The sequence below is a fragment of the Fukomys damarensis genome, unplaced genomic scaffold (assembly GCF_012274545.1).
Source record: "Fukomys damarensis isolate Sample0158 unplaced genomic scaffold, DMR_v1.0_HiC HiC_scaffold_21, whole genome shotgun sequence".
Classification (NCBI taxonomy): Eukaryota; Metazoa; Chordata; class Mammalia; order Rodentia; family Bathyergidae; genus Fukomys; species Fukomys damarensis.
In genome coordinates, this window is record NW_022900933.1 from 30,201,075 (window position 1) to 30,217,988 (window position 16,914).

Genomic DNA, 16,914 nt, shown 5'->3' on the forward strand with positions numbered 1-16,914 from the left:
ACAAAGAACACCCTCATGGTGAGTATGAGGAAATCTGAGAAAAAGGAGCAGGTCCCCAGTGAGGCTGCCCTCTGCTGCCCTCCATAGCTACGCGCAGCCCCTTTCCTCCAGACTCTCCTTGCTCAGGTGTATTCAGGAAGGAAGCCAGACTCACAAAACAAGAGGGAAAGCCAGTAAACACCAAGTGGCCCTTGTCTTTCCAGGGAGCCAAAAGTGTTGTCAGACACTGCAGCCACCACCAGTTTGACTTCTGAATGTCTCCTGGATCCCAATTCTTTCAGTGAATGAGCTTGCTTTGGCAAATGTTGGGAAACCAGGTACTCACCACCCACTCACATGAGCGCCAGCTCTAAGACAGAAAAGGGTCCACAGGTTCCAACTCCTTAGGAAAAGGCCCTGGCTGTGCCTTGGGACAGGTACTGCATCCCCAGAGCTGAGGTCCCCAGTGATACTGGCTGAGCTGAGGCCTGGTGGGAAGGTCCTTGGGAATCTGAAGATATCTGGGTCTTTAAAACTTACCTTTGCCCAAGGACAATTCTGAAGTGCTTTGTAGAACACACCTTTGCTTCTTTCTTTGTTTCCTAAGGAAACCTGAAGTAAAAGGGAAAAAGTACAAAAATAATCAATTGAAACAGGTGGACCAAAGCTGTAAAAACACCCTTCCTGGTCTGTACATGGCTTTCTGAGTCTTGAGCCAGACTACCCCATGGCCTGGCACCAGGGTATGTGATGGGAACAGTGCCTAGCTGAGAATGCTTATGGCCACCAAGATTCAGGGCATTTTCCTCTACAAATGGCCATAGGGTGTTGATGTTTTATCACTTCTGACTCTTGGAAGTCCTTCATCTTCTTTTGGAAGTCCCTTTATTGGGAGCCACCTTGGTGTCACCAACAGTGCCTAGAATGTGACTGTCAGTGACATGAAGCTGATGACCTTGTACAAAAGAGAAAGTTTTTGCTTTCATATTTGCCATCTGATGAAAACTATCTTCTAGAGGAAAGCAAGATCCTGGTTAGCTCATTTCTCTAAAATCTACCAGGTTTTATTGCATTAAAAGTAAGCTTTTCTGGAGCCTGGGATTTAGCTTCAGTGGTGCTCACACCTGCCTGGCAAGTTTCATCATCCCTGTACCCAAAAAGAAGTAAACTTTCCATCAGAAATGCAAGCCCAACAGTGTTCAATTTTCAGCAGGTTTTCTCCCTAGATCTGAAATCCTTAGTCTCAACTCAGCCTCACCTTTACTTTCCCAGCCCAGTGTGAAAGGGGATATACACAGCCAGAGGCTGGTATAGACCAGGGGCCTCTCTCTCCAGCCTCTGCAGGGAGTCACAGTGCAAGTGGGCAGCTGCTCACTGGCTGGCACGTGCAACAAGAAGGCACAAGCAGAGCTTGTGGACTGCAGCCTGTCTGTGCTTCGCCACCCGCCCTCTGCCTTTAGCTTTCCCTTTCCTCAGGAGAGTGTACTTCCCAGCCAGGCAGCCGGACCAGAGACTCCAGTTTGCTGCTCAAGAACTCTGTCTCCCAAGAACAACCTCACTCCCTGTTCAATTTTGCAAGGTTCCATCCCAGTCACAGGGACCACAGCGGGGCTGTAAACAGGCTCCACGAGGATACTGCTGTGGGGCCCAGCTTCTCTCCCACCTGGCCCAGGTCACTGCTGTGCATCCTCCCAAGTATGTGCCTCCAATTCTGAGGCTGGGCCTCTGGAGTTTATAACCTTGTGCAGTGGGCTGGCCTCAAACAGCAGCTGTTCCCTGTGGCACTTCCTCATCAGTCAGCCACAAGAATACCTTCTGTGCTGGGGATGTGAGGGCACCGTCCAGAGGAGAGCTTGGTGGTGACTGTGTTTTTCCCATCCACAATCCCTATCCTAACACACCTTCACCTCTGACTACAGATAGCAGTGCTTCAAATAAGAAAAGTTTGTGGGTACCACCTGGCCCTCCCACCTGCCTTCATCACCTTCCAAGGTCTTCAACTTGACAACAAAGACTTCCTATCAAATTCCTGTAAGTGCAGGAACCTCCCTCCTTTCTGGAGTTTTCACTGCACTCCCGTCACCCCACAGAATTATGCTTAGGCAGAGCAGGAGCATCTCTGGGCACTAACTGGGAGAGAACAGAACCGAAGAGATCACAGCTAATGAAGGAGCAGAGCCATTAAACCAAGCCCTTGCTCAATGGCCACAACAATCTTCTTGCATTTACTAATTTACCAAATATTTACCTTCTGCAGCTTAGATGTATCTCTTCAGGACTAAGGGCCAATCTCAGGAATGTAACTATCAAAAGAATAAGACTTAGGGCTGGTGATTTATCTCAGTGGTCTCACCACCTGCGTTGCAAGCACAAGGGCCCCAGTTTGATCCCCGGTACCAAAACAAAAAATAAAACAAGACCTCTGTCTGCTAGACTCCATAGGACAGAATCCTGATTCACAGCCAAAAAACACAGCCAGCCTGGTCTGATGCACACTAAACAACCCTCTGTACTTTTACATGACCCTCAGCCCCCATGCTCTCCCTTACTAATTTGCTTCAATTGGCTTTAAAATAATTACTAATTCTGTGGGTCATGGAGCTGAGGAATACACTATTAATCCCCACTGGCCCTGCTGTAGATAACAAGCCTGACTCATGGGTTATGATCATAATGGATGTGTAGGTTATTTCTCGGGGACCTCAAACCACTGACTTATCTTGGGCCTGCACAGGTGTCTGATGAGTGACTTTTTGATGTCAGAGGGCTGGAAAGTCCACCCTCAAATCATGCTACACCACCTTTTCTGCACATGTGTCCCATGAAGAGCCAGGTAGTTTGATTACACATGCAGACCACTGATTACCTCCATCACTTCTCCACAGGCCTCAGACATCCTGCTTTTTCATCCCGTAAGTGTCCCTAACCCTGTCCTCAGGAAGGTGGAGTTGAGATGTGGGCTTCCCACTTCTACCCTTATTCTCTTGCAAAATGTGTTGTTCTGGTGTCTGAATACTGCATGGCAGGCAGAACGGCCTGGCTTGGTTACACTATTACTGCTTCCAAGTGAGCCTCTGATTCCGCCAGTGACCGTCTCCTGGAGGGGTAGGAAGGGAGGTCTCACACAGAGGTTTCCCTGCTGTTGCATGTAACCCAAGGACCCGAGACTCACATGTACCACGAGAGGCACAGGGCAAATGGCCGGTGCCAGGAGTCACACTAGGGCTGTGCTGGGCACTACCAAGTCTCCCCTCCATAGGCTGCACTGGTGGGGTGGCATGTCTGGGCCAATACACACGAATGCTCACATCCCCCACTTCAAGTTGCTTGCTGGTGCTTAGTAATCACTTGTTTTTGCATTTCTGTGCCTTCCTATCTGATGTGTGCCACCTCCAGATGAGGTAAGCAACATCTCTTAAGTAGAGAAGAAGCAGAAGTCTTCAGGCTTTTGCAAAATTTGATTCTCTTATTTCATTATAACCACATCTGAGCAACTGCTGGCTCGTGCAGTTTTTAAAAGCAATGAGACAAAACTGACATCCAGCCTCCTTAAATAAAGATACCTCTCTATAGTTCCTTTTCATCTTTCTAAGGGAAGACTGACAGTCATGAGAAGTTTCATTTTTTGTGGTACTGGGGACTGAACAAAGACTTTTGTACTGAGCTATATCCCTAGTGCCTTTTAGTTTTTATTCTGAGACAGGGTGTCACTAAGTTGCTCAGGTCAGAATTTGCAATCCCCCTTCCTCGGCCTCCCAGAGTATGGAGATTACAGGCATGTGCTCCCCTTTCACAAGTTCATTCACTCAGCCCAGGAAGGAAGCTGAAAATTCTCTTTCCTCCCCAGCAGCCCTTGTAGATGGTGGTAATCAGCATAGTAATTTCTGCCAGATGTCCACAGGATGGGACAAAAACTACACTGGAGGGTAAAAGAAAACCTGGTAATCAACAATACAAAATGCCACTGCTTCCTTTTTTATGTATTAAGAGTTCTGCCAGGGATTTATCTCAGTGGTGCCACTGCCTGCCTTGCAAGTGCAAGATCACAAGTTTGATCCCTGGTACAAAAAACAAAAAAACCAAGAATTCTTTCACCAGTCCCCAAAATCAACTAACTTATCTACTTAAATTTCACTCTTTCTTCTGTGGGTACACGACTCTTGAAAGCTAGTGCAACTTAGCCAAAACAACAATAAAAAAAAAGTCTACCTGAAAGCTGGGAAGCTAAACGCATGATTACAAGTTCAAGGCCAGCCTAGGCCACTTAACAAGACAGTATCTCAAAACAAAACAAAACAAATGAACAAAAAGAAAAACACAAAAAACCAAAATCTAAAAGTGTTAACACATGTATTGGAAGGCCTCACCTAAAAATCAAGGTTTCAATCTGCTAAATTCCAACTTTAGTGGAAAATTTTAATTGCTGTTTTCCCAATTCCTTCTTCTCCCTATATTTACCATAGCCAACAGTTTAAGTTTTAATTCCTTCAATTATTTCTGCAGAAACAAAAGCAAACACAAAAGCAAGCTTGCCTGAAAACATGTCTGTGTATCCGTCCCCAGGAGGCACAGGTGTACAGATGCAGAAGCAAAAAGGACTTTTCTCCACTGACAAGGCCCCCAGTGCCCTTTCCCTCTCCTAGTACTTGCTGCCTACATCTTACACTTGGACCCTAACCTGATCTTTTCTCTGTTTCATTAAAGTTCTGGGGGTCCACCAGACAGATACCTCAGGACCTGCTAGACAAGGTCAAGGTACTAATTAATCCTTATTTTTAACACCTTTCCAAAAAGTGAGAAAATCATTAAGGTCCAGATTTTTTTTCCCCCAAGTCAACAGCACTTTTTGTCTAGAAGTCAACCAAACTTGGCTATGGTATAGCCTTGGTGAAAATATTGTAAATCTGTATCTTGCTCCATGTCTCTACCTATCAAAAACTGAGGAAGTTAAACTGGTACATTTGCAAGATTTCCCTATTTAAATCTAAAGCCCTTTCATTTGTGTAGAAACACTGACAAGAGTACTAGTGCTGGAAAAATCAGAGAGGGGATGTGACTAAAGCCCAGTCCTCTGCTACACTGCACTGCCTTCTGTGATAGACAGGCAAGGAGCCCCACACCAGCACACAAGTCCCTACAGCACCCATTTCACACAAGAAGTCAACACATAAAACCTGAGATCTGGGTCTAAAAAATAAATGTGAAAGGAATGCACAGACTTTCATGGTAATTCACTCTTGATGCTAACTCTCTGCATGTGCTCGTTTTTCCTGGATGTGCCATGACATATGCTCTGGGATGTATCTTCTCAATCCCCTTCCAAGGCAAGGCACACATCCGGATGAATTCTGGAATCTAAGCTAGGAGTCAGAGAGGCCCAGCTCTCTCCTAATTTCATTTATTCTTTGTATCTCCTTACCTCAGCTTTATTATATGTCAAATACAAATGTTCAAAACCTATCATGGTTTAATAATTTACCTTATAGGAATAATTAGACACATACAGTAAGATTTACAAGAAAGGTGATGCCTGCCTGGCTTCTGCAAGAAACAGCATTCACTGGAGATCACATTGATATGACTAAATAGCCTTGAACTAAACCATGGTTTCCAAGAAAGCATACAAGTTGGAAATAGATATACAGTATTTCTGTATTATAGTAGTGCCATCCTTTCCACTGCCAGGCCTTTAAGCTAAGGCCAAGCCAATTCATAGCCCTGTGAAGTCAAGAAAACACATTTCAGTCTGTACACTTAACACTCAAAGAACTATACATGAGGCATCACCATACTCAAATCGCCATGGTGCTTTTCAATGAACATAAAGCTGCTTTGGAAATATCTACTTCAAAAACTATCCCATAGGATGAATCTTTTTTTTTTTTTTTTTAAATAACAAAACAGATTAGGAAATTCTTGTGAGTAAAATAGCAAAAAACTTAGGCTTCAATCCAATGAAAGCTCTTAGACCATCTTCCAAGTTGTTGATTTGATTAAAACTCAACAAAGAGAAACCAACGTTAAGTTCTACTGCACCAAACAGTCTTATGATTACACTTCAGTTTCATTCTACTGAATATCTTGAGTAAATCGACAACACACAACCCCTTCCCAAACCCTGAAATATCTGATATGATGCCATTAGGGTTCCTGTAAGGACTACCCACTGCCAAGAGTGTGTGAGAGCAGCAGCTAATGGACATCTACCTGCACTTTCTCACTTAAGCAGGAAGAAACAGTTCTGTCAAAATGAAAAAAGGTCAAGTATTTTTTACCAGAAAATTCAAATACATCCTCCACAGTAAAGGGCACTGGCTGCCATTGTCACTCCGCATCGCATTTTCAAAGAGGGCTCTGATCCGATGTGTTAAGCCAGTCTCGGGGATGGTGGCATGGATCTCTCTGCCATCTACCCTGCAAGGCAAGGAATCATGTCACTGTCAAGATCTCTCTCTTGTATCACAGCAGGAAAGAATGCTTTCATGCCCACAAAGGTTAGTAATAGCTGGATCAGAGTGTGTCAGGGGAATGTCGTCCTCCAGGTGTGATCATGGTGGCAGCAAGTGCATGTGTAATGTGGCTTCTCCAATTCAGAAGGCAGCAGTGGCTCGGATTCTATTTCTACACCACACTGAGTCTGCCTAGAAGCCACACAAACTCTGTGCTTCTCTGTTTTCTATAGAAACCTACCCTAAAATCAGAATGCAAACTCTAGTCTCTGGGAAGGAAAGACTTCAATTTAAAGTAGACGAAAGAAGACTCACATGGAATATATAAAACCCCAGTAGAAGAAATAAAACACAAACAAAACAAAATGCTATTCAAAGGCAATTTTGCCTAATATATAAGGACAAGTGAAGTAATAGTAAAAACTCCAGGAGGAACAATGATGCCGAAGCTACTGTGTTCAGACATAATACACTATGTTAAAAGGTGGCATCTGAAACAGACACTGTTCTCAGTAGCAATATTGACAGAAGGTGGCGATTACCATGCATGGTTTTTGTGCAAAGCACTTATCCTACTGATCCCTCAGAGCAACCTTATGAGAAAGGTTAATTATTCCCATTTAACAGAAGTGAAAACTGTTCAGAGGAGTGATCTGCCTGAGGAATCAGAGAAGCCAACTCCAGGGTCCATGTCCTCAACCATTATGTTCCCACTACAGCTTCTCAGATGCTGCCAGCCAGCCAGGCACAAACCAGCGCAGCATTCAGGCTCCCTAAAGGCTGGGCCCACAAGAGAGGAACACAGCCTCTAATGAAAGATGCCACTCGTTTCTAAGCATCTTGCTCTCTTCCAACACTTTACTCTGCCACACTGGGAGTACCACAGCAGGTGTTCTGGGCCCATGCCACACCCACTTCTGTATCCCTGAAACCTAGCAAAGGGGGTGGGAACACACCAAGCATCCCATAAAGCTTCATGAAACACATGAAGGAGATGCCTCGTCCTTACCTCTGAACAGTTTCCACCAGTCTTTTCCTCATTTTCTCAGCTTCAATTGCAAACAACCAAGGCTCCAAGGGTTTGGCAGACCTAGTGATTGCATCGAAGAACCTTCTGGTCTTGCTAGCACTGTGGGACTTATTTTGAATCTGTACATATGACCACCAAAGAAGCTGGTTGCCTGGATACAATTTTAAAGCCTCTGAGAGTGCTTCCCGCAGTGGAGTCAGAGGATAAACACTAACTTTCATGTGGAATCTCAGCAGACTTGTGTGCATCAGGGTGATGGCTTCAAGAACGCTGGGCAAACTCTGGGAGCTGGCACTGTGCTCTAAGCCAGGGTCCCCTGGGACAAAGGAGACCTTTAGTTTGGCAAAAAGCTGCTCATATGTCCGTGCAGCAGCATCAATCCCTACTGTCAAATACTGGAAGAGCATAAAGCACTTAACCAAGCTACTCAGGCAGTCCAAGGAATTGGCAGCAGCTGGACCAGAGGCACAGTTTTCACCCAGACAGTCCTGCAGTGCGTGCTCATAAGCCTTTCGAGCTTTCAAAACCTGAGTGGCCAAGACCTGCCCAGTGTAGGGCCCGTAGAGACTGCTCTCCGTCAGCCTGGTCAGTATGTGAACAGCTCGGCCTGTGGCGGCCCCTCTCAAGTCCTGCAACAACTCCACCTCCAGCTCAGCATAGAGCAGGCTGAGCTCACAGAGCTCACGGTCCTTCAGCTCACTGCTGCCTGCCATGCTGACTGCTGTATCGAAAACTTTTCTGGCATCCTCTATGTTGCCAAGCAACCACTCCAGATGTGCATACTGCTTCCAGAGGCAAAAATTGTTGCGGTTTTCTGGCTCCTTAAGGAGATTCTTGGCTAGTTTTTTGCAGTTCTTCCCCTGTGACTTTAATCTCTTCTTGTTTTTAGTTTGTACACACCAAATTACCTACAGACAAAAGAAAAAGAATGACTCCAGGTGCTCTATAACCTTTAAGCAATCCCTTTGCACCTTTGCTTGAGAAAGCACTGATGTCATCTACACTTTTACTGATTGTGTATTTGGTAAACATCAATGCTCTCTGAGATAGGAAAGAAATCAGGATTTGACCTTGGATAAAAGTGGCCCAACATTAACACATCTATAATCAAGGCCGAATCATTTCCAATGTTCTTCTCCAAAGAATACGGCTACCACATTTTATCAAAAACACTATTTTTATACAACCTGGGGCATGAAGCCATAGTTAGCTTTAGAACTTTGAGTATTTAGAGTCAGTACTAAATGTAGCCATCAGAGGGCAGAACAATGGATCCAAACTTTTTTTTTTTTTTTTTTTTTTTTTTTTTTGTACCAGGGATCAAACTCGGGATCTTGTTGTGCTTGTGAGGGAGGTGGCAGAATGACTGAGCTAAATCCCCGGCCCTCAAGACTAATTTTTGAGCTAATGGCTATAAAGCACAGGATAAGTAAGTAGCTTATTTAATCTATTCTAATAAGCCTCTAAATCTTCTAACCCTGCTTAAGCTTATGCCAGCTCTTAACACCAGCTACCCACATCATCACAGGCATCTGCTAAGACAAGACCACACAATAGGCAGCTCTGGTTGCTGAGCTTGGCCGGATGGGCTCCTGCTTTTCTTCTCTTCCCTGCAATCCTTCCAAGGGGCAGCTACAGAGAGCTGTCCTCAGGAGTTACTAGAGGGGTAGGTGCTATGGCAGAGCCCAGAGAAGCATTTGGGGCCCTGCAATCCCACTGGTAATACTGATGTGAAACTAAAAGGCCCCAAACACACAGAGGGGGAGGAGACAGCTGGAGTTACCTTTGCAATCTCATACCGTAACCAGGAGAAGCAGAGCTGAGACTTTTGCTTGCCTGAAAATAAAGGCAACACAAGGTGGAAGGTGTTGCGGATGAACTCCTCGCCCTCTCGATTGTGACTCCTGACCCAGCGAGGACAGCCCAACTGCTCCATGTGGCCGACACAGCTAACGCCAGAAAATGAAGGGTTCAAAAAAGTCAGGGGCTTCTCCTCATAAAGTCCGTTGTGAAAGACGCTGTTCTCATCCATGGCCAGGTAAAGGCAGGAGGCTGGAGGGGTGAAGCCAGAAGGCACACCCAAAAACTGCAGAAAGGCCTGTATCAGCTGGAACTGGAGGTCTGGGCTGCTAAGTCTGATCAGCGATTGTCCAATGTCATCAAACAACACCTGCAATGAAGGCAAAGTGTAGTGACCTATTTAAGAAACCAACAAAGCCTTCACAATCTTTCATAATTCTTTTTAAATGGATGTACGGTGATAATTCGGTCCACAAACTTGACTCTTTCCATGATTCTGGTCACAACTGAGTTGGTCAAGAACCAAATCAAATTCAGTGGTTAGGTTCAATGTTGACCTTACGGGGAAATTTGATTCAGTTCTTGTCCAATGTAGTTTGCAACCAGAATTATGGAGAGAACTAAGTTCATGAACTGATGTACCACTGTACGAATGCTTCGATGTTATTCAAACTCATTTTAAGTAGATAAAGATAAGTTTTCTGCAAAATAAGGCCTCCCAAGCAGCCCAGCCAGGGAAGAACTCCCACTAGCCCCTGGATGCCAGCAGCACTTTCACATACCAAGAAGAACTGGAAAGGAGGGAAGGTATCGACAGACTGAAGCCAACAGCTTTCAAGCCACCCTGCTGATCTGCAAAAAACCTAGAACTGTGTTCACTTCGGCAAGCACACATGACTGCTTTTATAGTTACTTTGACAAATTAAAACTGTGAATTTTTTTAAAATCTTAGGATAGAAAATTAACTTTGTAATTTCTTTATATAATTTATTTCAGGAAATGAAAACTGCTCTAAGAAATATACAGGAAAAGATAAGACGGAAACAATAGGAGCAACAGACCTTGTTAAAAGCAATTTTGAAAAGCCTAGCTAACACTAACTACATGTTCATCATGGCTAATGTCGTGTAACTGTTTTAAAACCTAAGACGAAGGATATTACCTTTGTTTCAAGGTGCTATTTGCCTGATCAACCTCTATAGCTCTTGGTATGAGGAAATCAAAATGCAATAAGCACAGTAAAACTGGACCACCTGGAATAAGACACATCAAATCATCAATTAATCAGAAAGCTTTTCACCTTTGGGCTTGGATTAGAGAAAAATCTAAACAATAAGAAATTGCTCACAGCAGCAGCTGGCTCCACAAATCAGCTTTCACAAGACAGGCAAAATTCTGAGCCTGAAAACCAACATTCTAAAAGTTCACTTAAATGCTATAAAAGAAAAAAGAAAAAAAAGAGAGACAAGACAAAGATCCTGTTCTCTTCTATATATTCAGCTATGGTCAGGAAAGGGGCCTCTGAGCAGACCCACCTCCCACAGCAGACCAGTGGGTAGAAGCCTCCCAGGAAGCAGGCCATCCTTCCTGCCCAGAGGTCACCTCTGTCCCCTTTTCTGTGTGTCCGATCCAGTCTGGCCACCCCATTCATCATCCCATCAAATGCTGCACTGAGGCTTCACTTTTCAGCATCAAATATCCCTTCAACACCCAAGACCATTATCTGAGCACTGAGCATGGGAGAAACTGTTCTAGGTAGTGGGACAAGCAGTGAACAAGAGAAGCAAAATCCCTGCCAAGGCACCTCACATGCAGGGAAGGTCACAGAGCCTCATGACTGAGAGAACCTAAGCAATAAAGTTTGCATCTTGTGAAAGTGGATCACTTCCAGATATCAAAATAACATGTCTCCCTTAATTTTAAAACCTCCAGAGCTGCTGGCCACTAAACAGAGCATCATGTACAAAATCATGTATCAACACTGAACCAAACAACCTAACAGAAATGCCTGGCACCTGGCAGGTACCCATCAACACTAGTTCCTTCTTCAACAAGACAAACTAAACTGCAGATGTCCCCACGGAGTCTGATTCTCTTGTCTTCCAGAATCAAATCTGGCTGCTACATTTCCATGCATCCAACAGCAGGGAAAGAACACAATTAAGGAATCCAGAAGATGAGACCACAGGGTTCCATGTGAAAAATTAGCTAGATGACCAAGAAGGCAATCTCCAGCGGGTAACCGTGGAAGCCTAGCTCCTTATGAGGGCCAAGAACTACCTGGTCACGTGCCTATATGCTCCCCATCAAGGGAACAATGAAATTCTGTCCTGATGTTAGTCAGAAGTTTCCTGAGAACTGAACAGGAACAGGTTAGCATCGCCTAAACCAGCCAAGTGCTTGGAGAGCCCAGCAACTTTCTTCCAGATAGACAACAGAAGTGAGAGGGATGCAAAGACCCTGTGGCCAGTTTCCTTCCAGTGGCGGAGGATACACATGCCTGTCTCTCAGGATCCTCACAGTCTTCTTCAGTTTGTTTCTTTGTTTTATCAGGGCGCCAGGGCTGCCAGTGTCTTTCGTCTCGTGAACGCTCAGCACCAAGCCAGATCTGCCACCTGGGCAGAGTCTTGTCTCTTATCTCCTCTTCTTCCTCTTCTGGTTCATCATCATCCTCATCTGCACAGGAATGAAATTTCCAGTTCACCTAAGCCGTACATAAATCCATCATCACTACTCCAACAACCCACTATGCCCGGCACCATATGGGCACCCGGCCTGCCGAGATGGACTGGGTATGGGCAGCCTGTCAGGCACTTAATGGCACTGAGGGATTTTCCTGTAAGCAGGTAAGGCACAGGGAAAACAGGCAGATAAGAGCATGGAACCAGATAATTTTTAATGCTGTCACAGCAAAAATGAGAATGACATATACTCTAGAAAACCACTGCTCCAGAGCACTTTCTGGAATTATAAACATGTTATTTTTCTGCATTACTATGGAAGTCACCAGCTACAAGTGGCATACTTGTAGCCAATAAAATGTAACCAATAAAAGAAGTGAATTCTTCATTTCACTTAACTATAAAGAGCCACATGTAGGGCCAGGGATTTAGCTCAGTGGTATTGCTGCCTGCCTTGCAAACACAAGGACACAAGTTTGATCCCCAGTAACAAACAAACAAAAGGGCCATATGTAACTAAACATTACTGTTTTGGGCCACAGTTTTAGAATGTTAAGTGGCACTTAATAACTACATTAATTTAGATTTCCTTAAGCCATCAGAATTTTTAGCCATTAAAAAAATTTATAATTAGTTATGACTTGTTGCTGTAACTTGACAAAAACATCAACTCAGGATATCCAATAATTTATTTCACTTTGTTTCCCAACTTTGGGCATGCAGAATGGAAGAGCAAAACAGTCTCAGTTGCCTGTAAAGTTCAATATTTAAACAAAAACCAAAAAAAAAAAAAAAAAAAAAAGGGGGGGGGTATATGAAATGGTACAGACACATAGGAACAAATTTTACAGTTTCTCATAGAACTAAACATTCACTTAACCAGAATTGTACTTTGGGACACCGAGCCCAGAAAAATCAAACTTTGTATTTACTCAAATAAATAAACAAACAAATAAACAAATATATTAACGCTTATAACAACTTTATTCATACTACCCCAATGTCCTACAACAGATGATTAAAAAAACTGTGATACAGTTATATAATGGACTATTCAATGATAAAATGAACAAATTATTATTATGTTTCTCAAGAACCTTGTACTAAGTGAAGAAATGTCAATTTCAAGAAGGTCCAGAGGCTCTGAGTGTTGCTGTGGATTTGGAGGTGCTGCAAGCCCTCGCACTGCTGGCAGGAATGTAAACTAGTACAGCCTCTACAAAACACAGCAGGGCTGGTAAGAAAGTTAAACACAGAGTTACCGCATCAGCAGGCAGTTCCACTTCTGCATCTTGCCTCACCCCACAGAGTGCTGGGATTACTAGTGTGCCCCTACTATGCCTAGCTCCTTCTTACTTTTTTAATGTGGCTACAGGATTTGAAACCACACATGTAGCTTACACTATATTTTTAAGTGGATAGCTCTGTGTCAGAATGCAAATCTGCAAAGTACCTTGGGATGAAGTAGAATGGTAGTTATACAAATGCTAGTTAATAATTATTTTTGTAATATCCCTAAAAAAGCCAAAAGTATTTTTCAAAGGATCTGTTGGTCTGTGAAAAGAACAAAAGGACTGTCTTGAATGTGTAATAAAAAGAATGAGAGGTAGGGAGGCTGGCAATAAGCTTCCTTCTTCAGAAGCAGCTTACAGAAGAAATAAATTTCTTCCTCTGGAAACTCAAATCTCTAGAGCCCTATGTACTCAAGGAAGGGGATATTGAGTGCTTTAAAGTCTTTAAAGAAAAGAAACGCTCTATTGTCCCATGTAATCTACTTCGTTTTTTTAAAAAAACATTTTGATGTTTGTACAATGTTCTTGAGCTACTGACAGATAATCATGAAGATGTAAAAATAAATTCAAGGTGAGAAAGACAGACCCATTCTTGCTGGGAGGAGCCTACCTGGGCTGATGACCACCCAGCCACCCCGCTCCTGCTGGTGCATCCAGGCCCGCCAGCCTCGGGCGCCCTTCTCCCCAGGCCGGGGCTCTCCACTATCCCAGAAGGGCTCAAAGAATTCCACCTGTTCAGATTTGAAAAACAGAAGTTAAAGCTTTCCTGCAGAAGACTGCTGTGTCCCGGGGCAAAGCAAGTGCTGGTGGACACCTAAAATCATGTTTGCCCTCTGTGTTTAAAGTCAATTCATAATACAGACCCAAGTAAAAAAAAGCAGTATCTAGTCTGGTCGGCAGCCCCCAATGTTGGTCCCACTGCCCCTCTCCTGCCTTGGTATACACACTCTTCAGTGTGGGCTGGACCTAGTGACATCCAACAAACCAAAGATGGCAAAGTGACGGGTGCCACTTTCAACATTAGGTTACAGAAAGACTGGCCAAGGCTTGGTTCCTATTTCTGACCCTCCAGAGTACTTAACCAGGGATAGCAGCATTTGCCAGTTCCTCCAATGCCACTGGATTCCCTGACCAGTATCTGAAGTCATGGTGCTTTCAAAACCTTTTAAGGAAAATTCAAAATTTCAATGGAAAGACTGTGAGCTACAGAGGGGACAACCACGTATTATGTAACTGTTTATGCCTAACATCTGGTCACCTGGCAGTGTTCAATGCATAGTAGAGTCTCAATAAATGCTGGTTGGTACAGACGTGCAGGGGAGGCATGTGGAAAGTAAAATGGTCTGCATTTTAAAGCCCAGCCCTCTGAGCCGCTCCACCATCCATTCGGGCATTAAGTTTGCAGTATGTGGAAAGCAGCTCACCACGACAAACAACCCCCCACAGAATAGAGCATGAAAGCAGTGCTGAGCAGGAGGGTGATCCTATTATCAGCGGGCGGCAGGACTGTACAAATGAGCACAGTCAGAAAAGCTTTCGAAAGAAACCTTTCAAAGGGGACAGACAAGCAGGCTTCTGACAGGCAAACCACAGGCTAAGTCACAGGACTATGTAGCCTGAGCCTGGACAGTGCCCCCCCCCCGATGACGAAAGGGCTGCGTCACCAGGAGAGTCACCCCAGGGCCAGGCACCCATATGTGTTAATGTGGGCGTCCCGGTCACCCTTGGGAAGGTAAACTGTGCTCCCTCTTTACGGTTTGCTCTTTTAACAGGTGATGGAAGAAAATCCATCAAGAAAAAGGATTTTGTTTTGTTTTTTGGGTTTTTGAGACAGCATCTTGTTCTGTAGTTCAGGCTGGTCTTGAATTCACTATGTAGCCCAGGCTGGACTCAAACTCACAGCAATCCTCCTGCCTCAGCCTCCCATTGTTGGGATTACAGATGTGCACCACCATGCCCAACAAGGAGGAGGATTTTTTAAAAATAGTGTGACAAATGTTCATAACCAATTCATTTATTCCAAGAAACAGACCAGTGATCTCAGACTATGCCTGTTTCATGTTCTGTTACTGTGTTTATGGTAACAGTGTCACTTGGTAACTGAGGCAATATGTAGGAGCACTGTTAAGAAGAAGCATTACTCAAAGTCGCCACGTAAGTGCTCTGGAAACACACATGCTGTATTTAAAACCTCAAGACCTTGGATCAGGGTCTCTTGGACACTTCCGAGCAGTGGCTCTCAATGCACCATAGCTATGGGAGGTGCTCTCCTACCCCCCAGTGACCACACCTATCATGACTGTGAGTCTCAGCAGACAGAGAGCAAGAGGAGTCCAGATCCTGACTCTCAGCGTCCTCACAACCAGCTAAGAAATCACTTCTAGCTGCCCGCCTGTAATTCTATTACCTGGGAGGCTGGGGCAGGAGGATCACCATGAGTTCGAGACCAGCCTGGACAGATGTACTACATAGCGAGACCCTGTCTCAAAAAAGTCACTTCTAGGGCTGGGGATTTAGCTCAGTGGTTCTGCTGCCTGCCTCTCAAGTGCAAGAATTTGAGTTCAACCCCTGGTACCACCAAAACAAAAAAAAAAACACAACCACTTCTTTAGCCCCACTTTGCCTAGAGGTAGCATCATGATGAAAATGGCCTTTACTGGCAATTCATGACAGTTCTTTCTGAATGAAACTTATCCTCTAATGACAGACTCTGGGCAGTTACTAGAAATTCAGATGTTCTAGTCATATTCCTTGACCCTCTTTACGGGGTAGAAAACTGAGTTTTCTTCAGTGGAAAAGGGAACAGAGAGATTTTCACATATGCATAGATCTTTGACAGGATGTTTTTATTGCTTCGTGTAACAGACACTGGCAATGTTCACTTGTCATCTTATAAGCCCTCCTCAGTGAAGACTAGTGTTGACTCTAATTTGCTTTGCAACTCTATCAAAGTTTGAGGCAGTATAAAGGTTAACTGGGGCAGCAACATAAGACCTCGACTAACAGGTATAAAAGTGAGAGACAGTAATTTATGGCTTAAAATGGCATGACAACTGTTCCCTGTAACCTACATTTAAGCAAGAACAGCCAGGTATGGTGGTGCTCACCTGTAATCCCAGCATTCTGGGAGGGTGAGGCAGGAGGAACACAAATTCGAGCCCAGTCTGAGCAACTTAGAGACTTAACTGACACCCTGTTACAAACTTTTAAATGACAAAAGGACTAAAGAGGTAGCAAAAGCATGAATTGAATCACTAGTACTGAAAAGTAACAAAGAAACAAGAGTCATACAAGAGGAGGAAGACTTCAGTGAATCTCTATTTGGGGGAAAAGGGAGAGAGCTTCTTTTATCTATCCACATTTCACAACTTTCAGTATAGAATTTTCCTCAGATCACTGGACTACTTCTGAGAAAGAGACAGATCATGCAAGCAGAACTTGGTACCTGTACTTTGGTAGGCAGATCTTTCACACTGTCGGGTTTGAAGAAGGTGAAGTCGATCATGGCCTGGAACAAAGAGACAGCCTTCTCTGAGTGGCCAGCCTGCCGCAGAAAATGGCACTGCTGAAGAAAGAGTGCTGCAGTGGGAAGGCAAAGAGAAGACTCTCGTTAATACCACTGCCGGAAAGAATCTTCTCAACACATGCAGTTAAACTCCAAGAATTCCTTTTACCAAAAATTA

The 16,914-nt window shown here is 44.2% G+C and overlaps 1 protein-coding gene across 2 annotated transcripts in view; it reads right to left on the minus strand.

Moving 5' to 3' along the window:
• Nrde2 (NRDE-2, necessary for RNA interference, domain containing) overlaps positions 1-16,914 on the minus strand; it is a 46,737-nt gene that overhangs the window by 1,782 nt on the left and 28,041 nt on the right. The window contains exons 7-13 of one of the 2 annotated variants that reach the window (XM_010616294.3): positions 16,677-16,810; positions 13,842-13,962; positions 11,759-11,934; positions 9,242-9,628; positions 7,438-8,366; positions 6,255-6,393; positions 520-591 (exon numbers count right to left, since the gene is read on the minus strand). In XM_010616294.3, coding sequence (XP_010614596.1) covers positions 520-591; positions 6,255-6,393; positions 7,438-8,366; positions 9,242-9,628; positions 11,759-11,934; positions 13,842-13,962; positions 16,677-16,810 — 1,958 coding nt within the window. Of the gene's footprint in view, positions 1-17; positions 592-6,254; positions 6,394-7,437; positions 8,367-9,241; positions 9,629-11,758; positions 11,935-13,841; positions 13,963-16,676; positions 16,811-16,914 lie in introns of those variants that run through there. The other variant, XM_010616293.3, reaches the window with a different exon arrangement.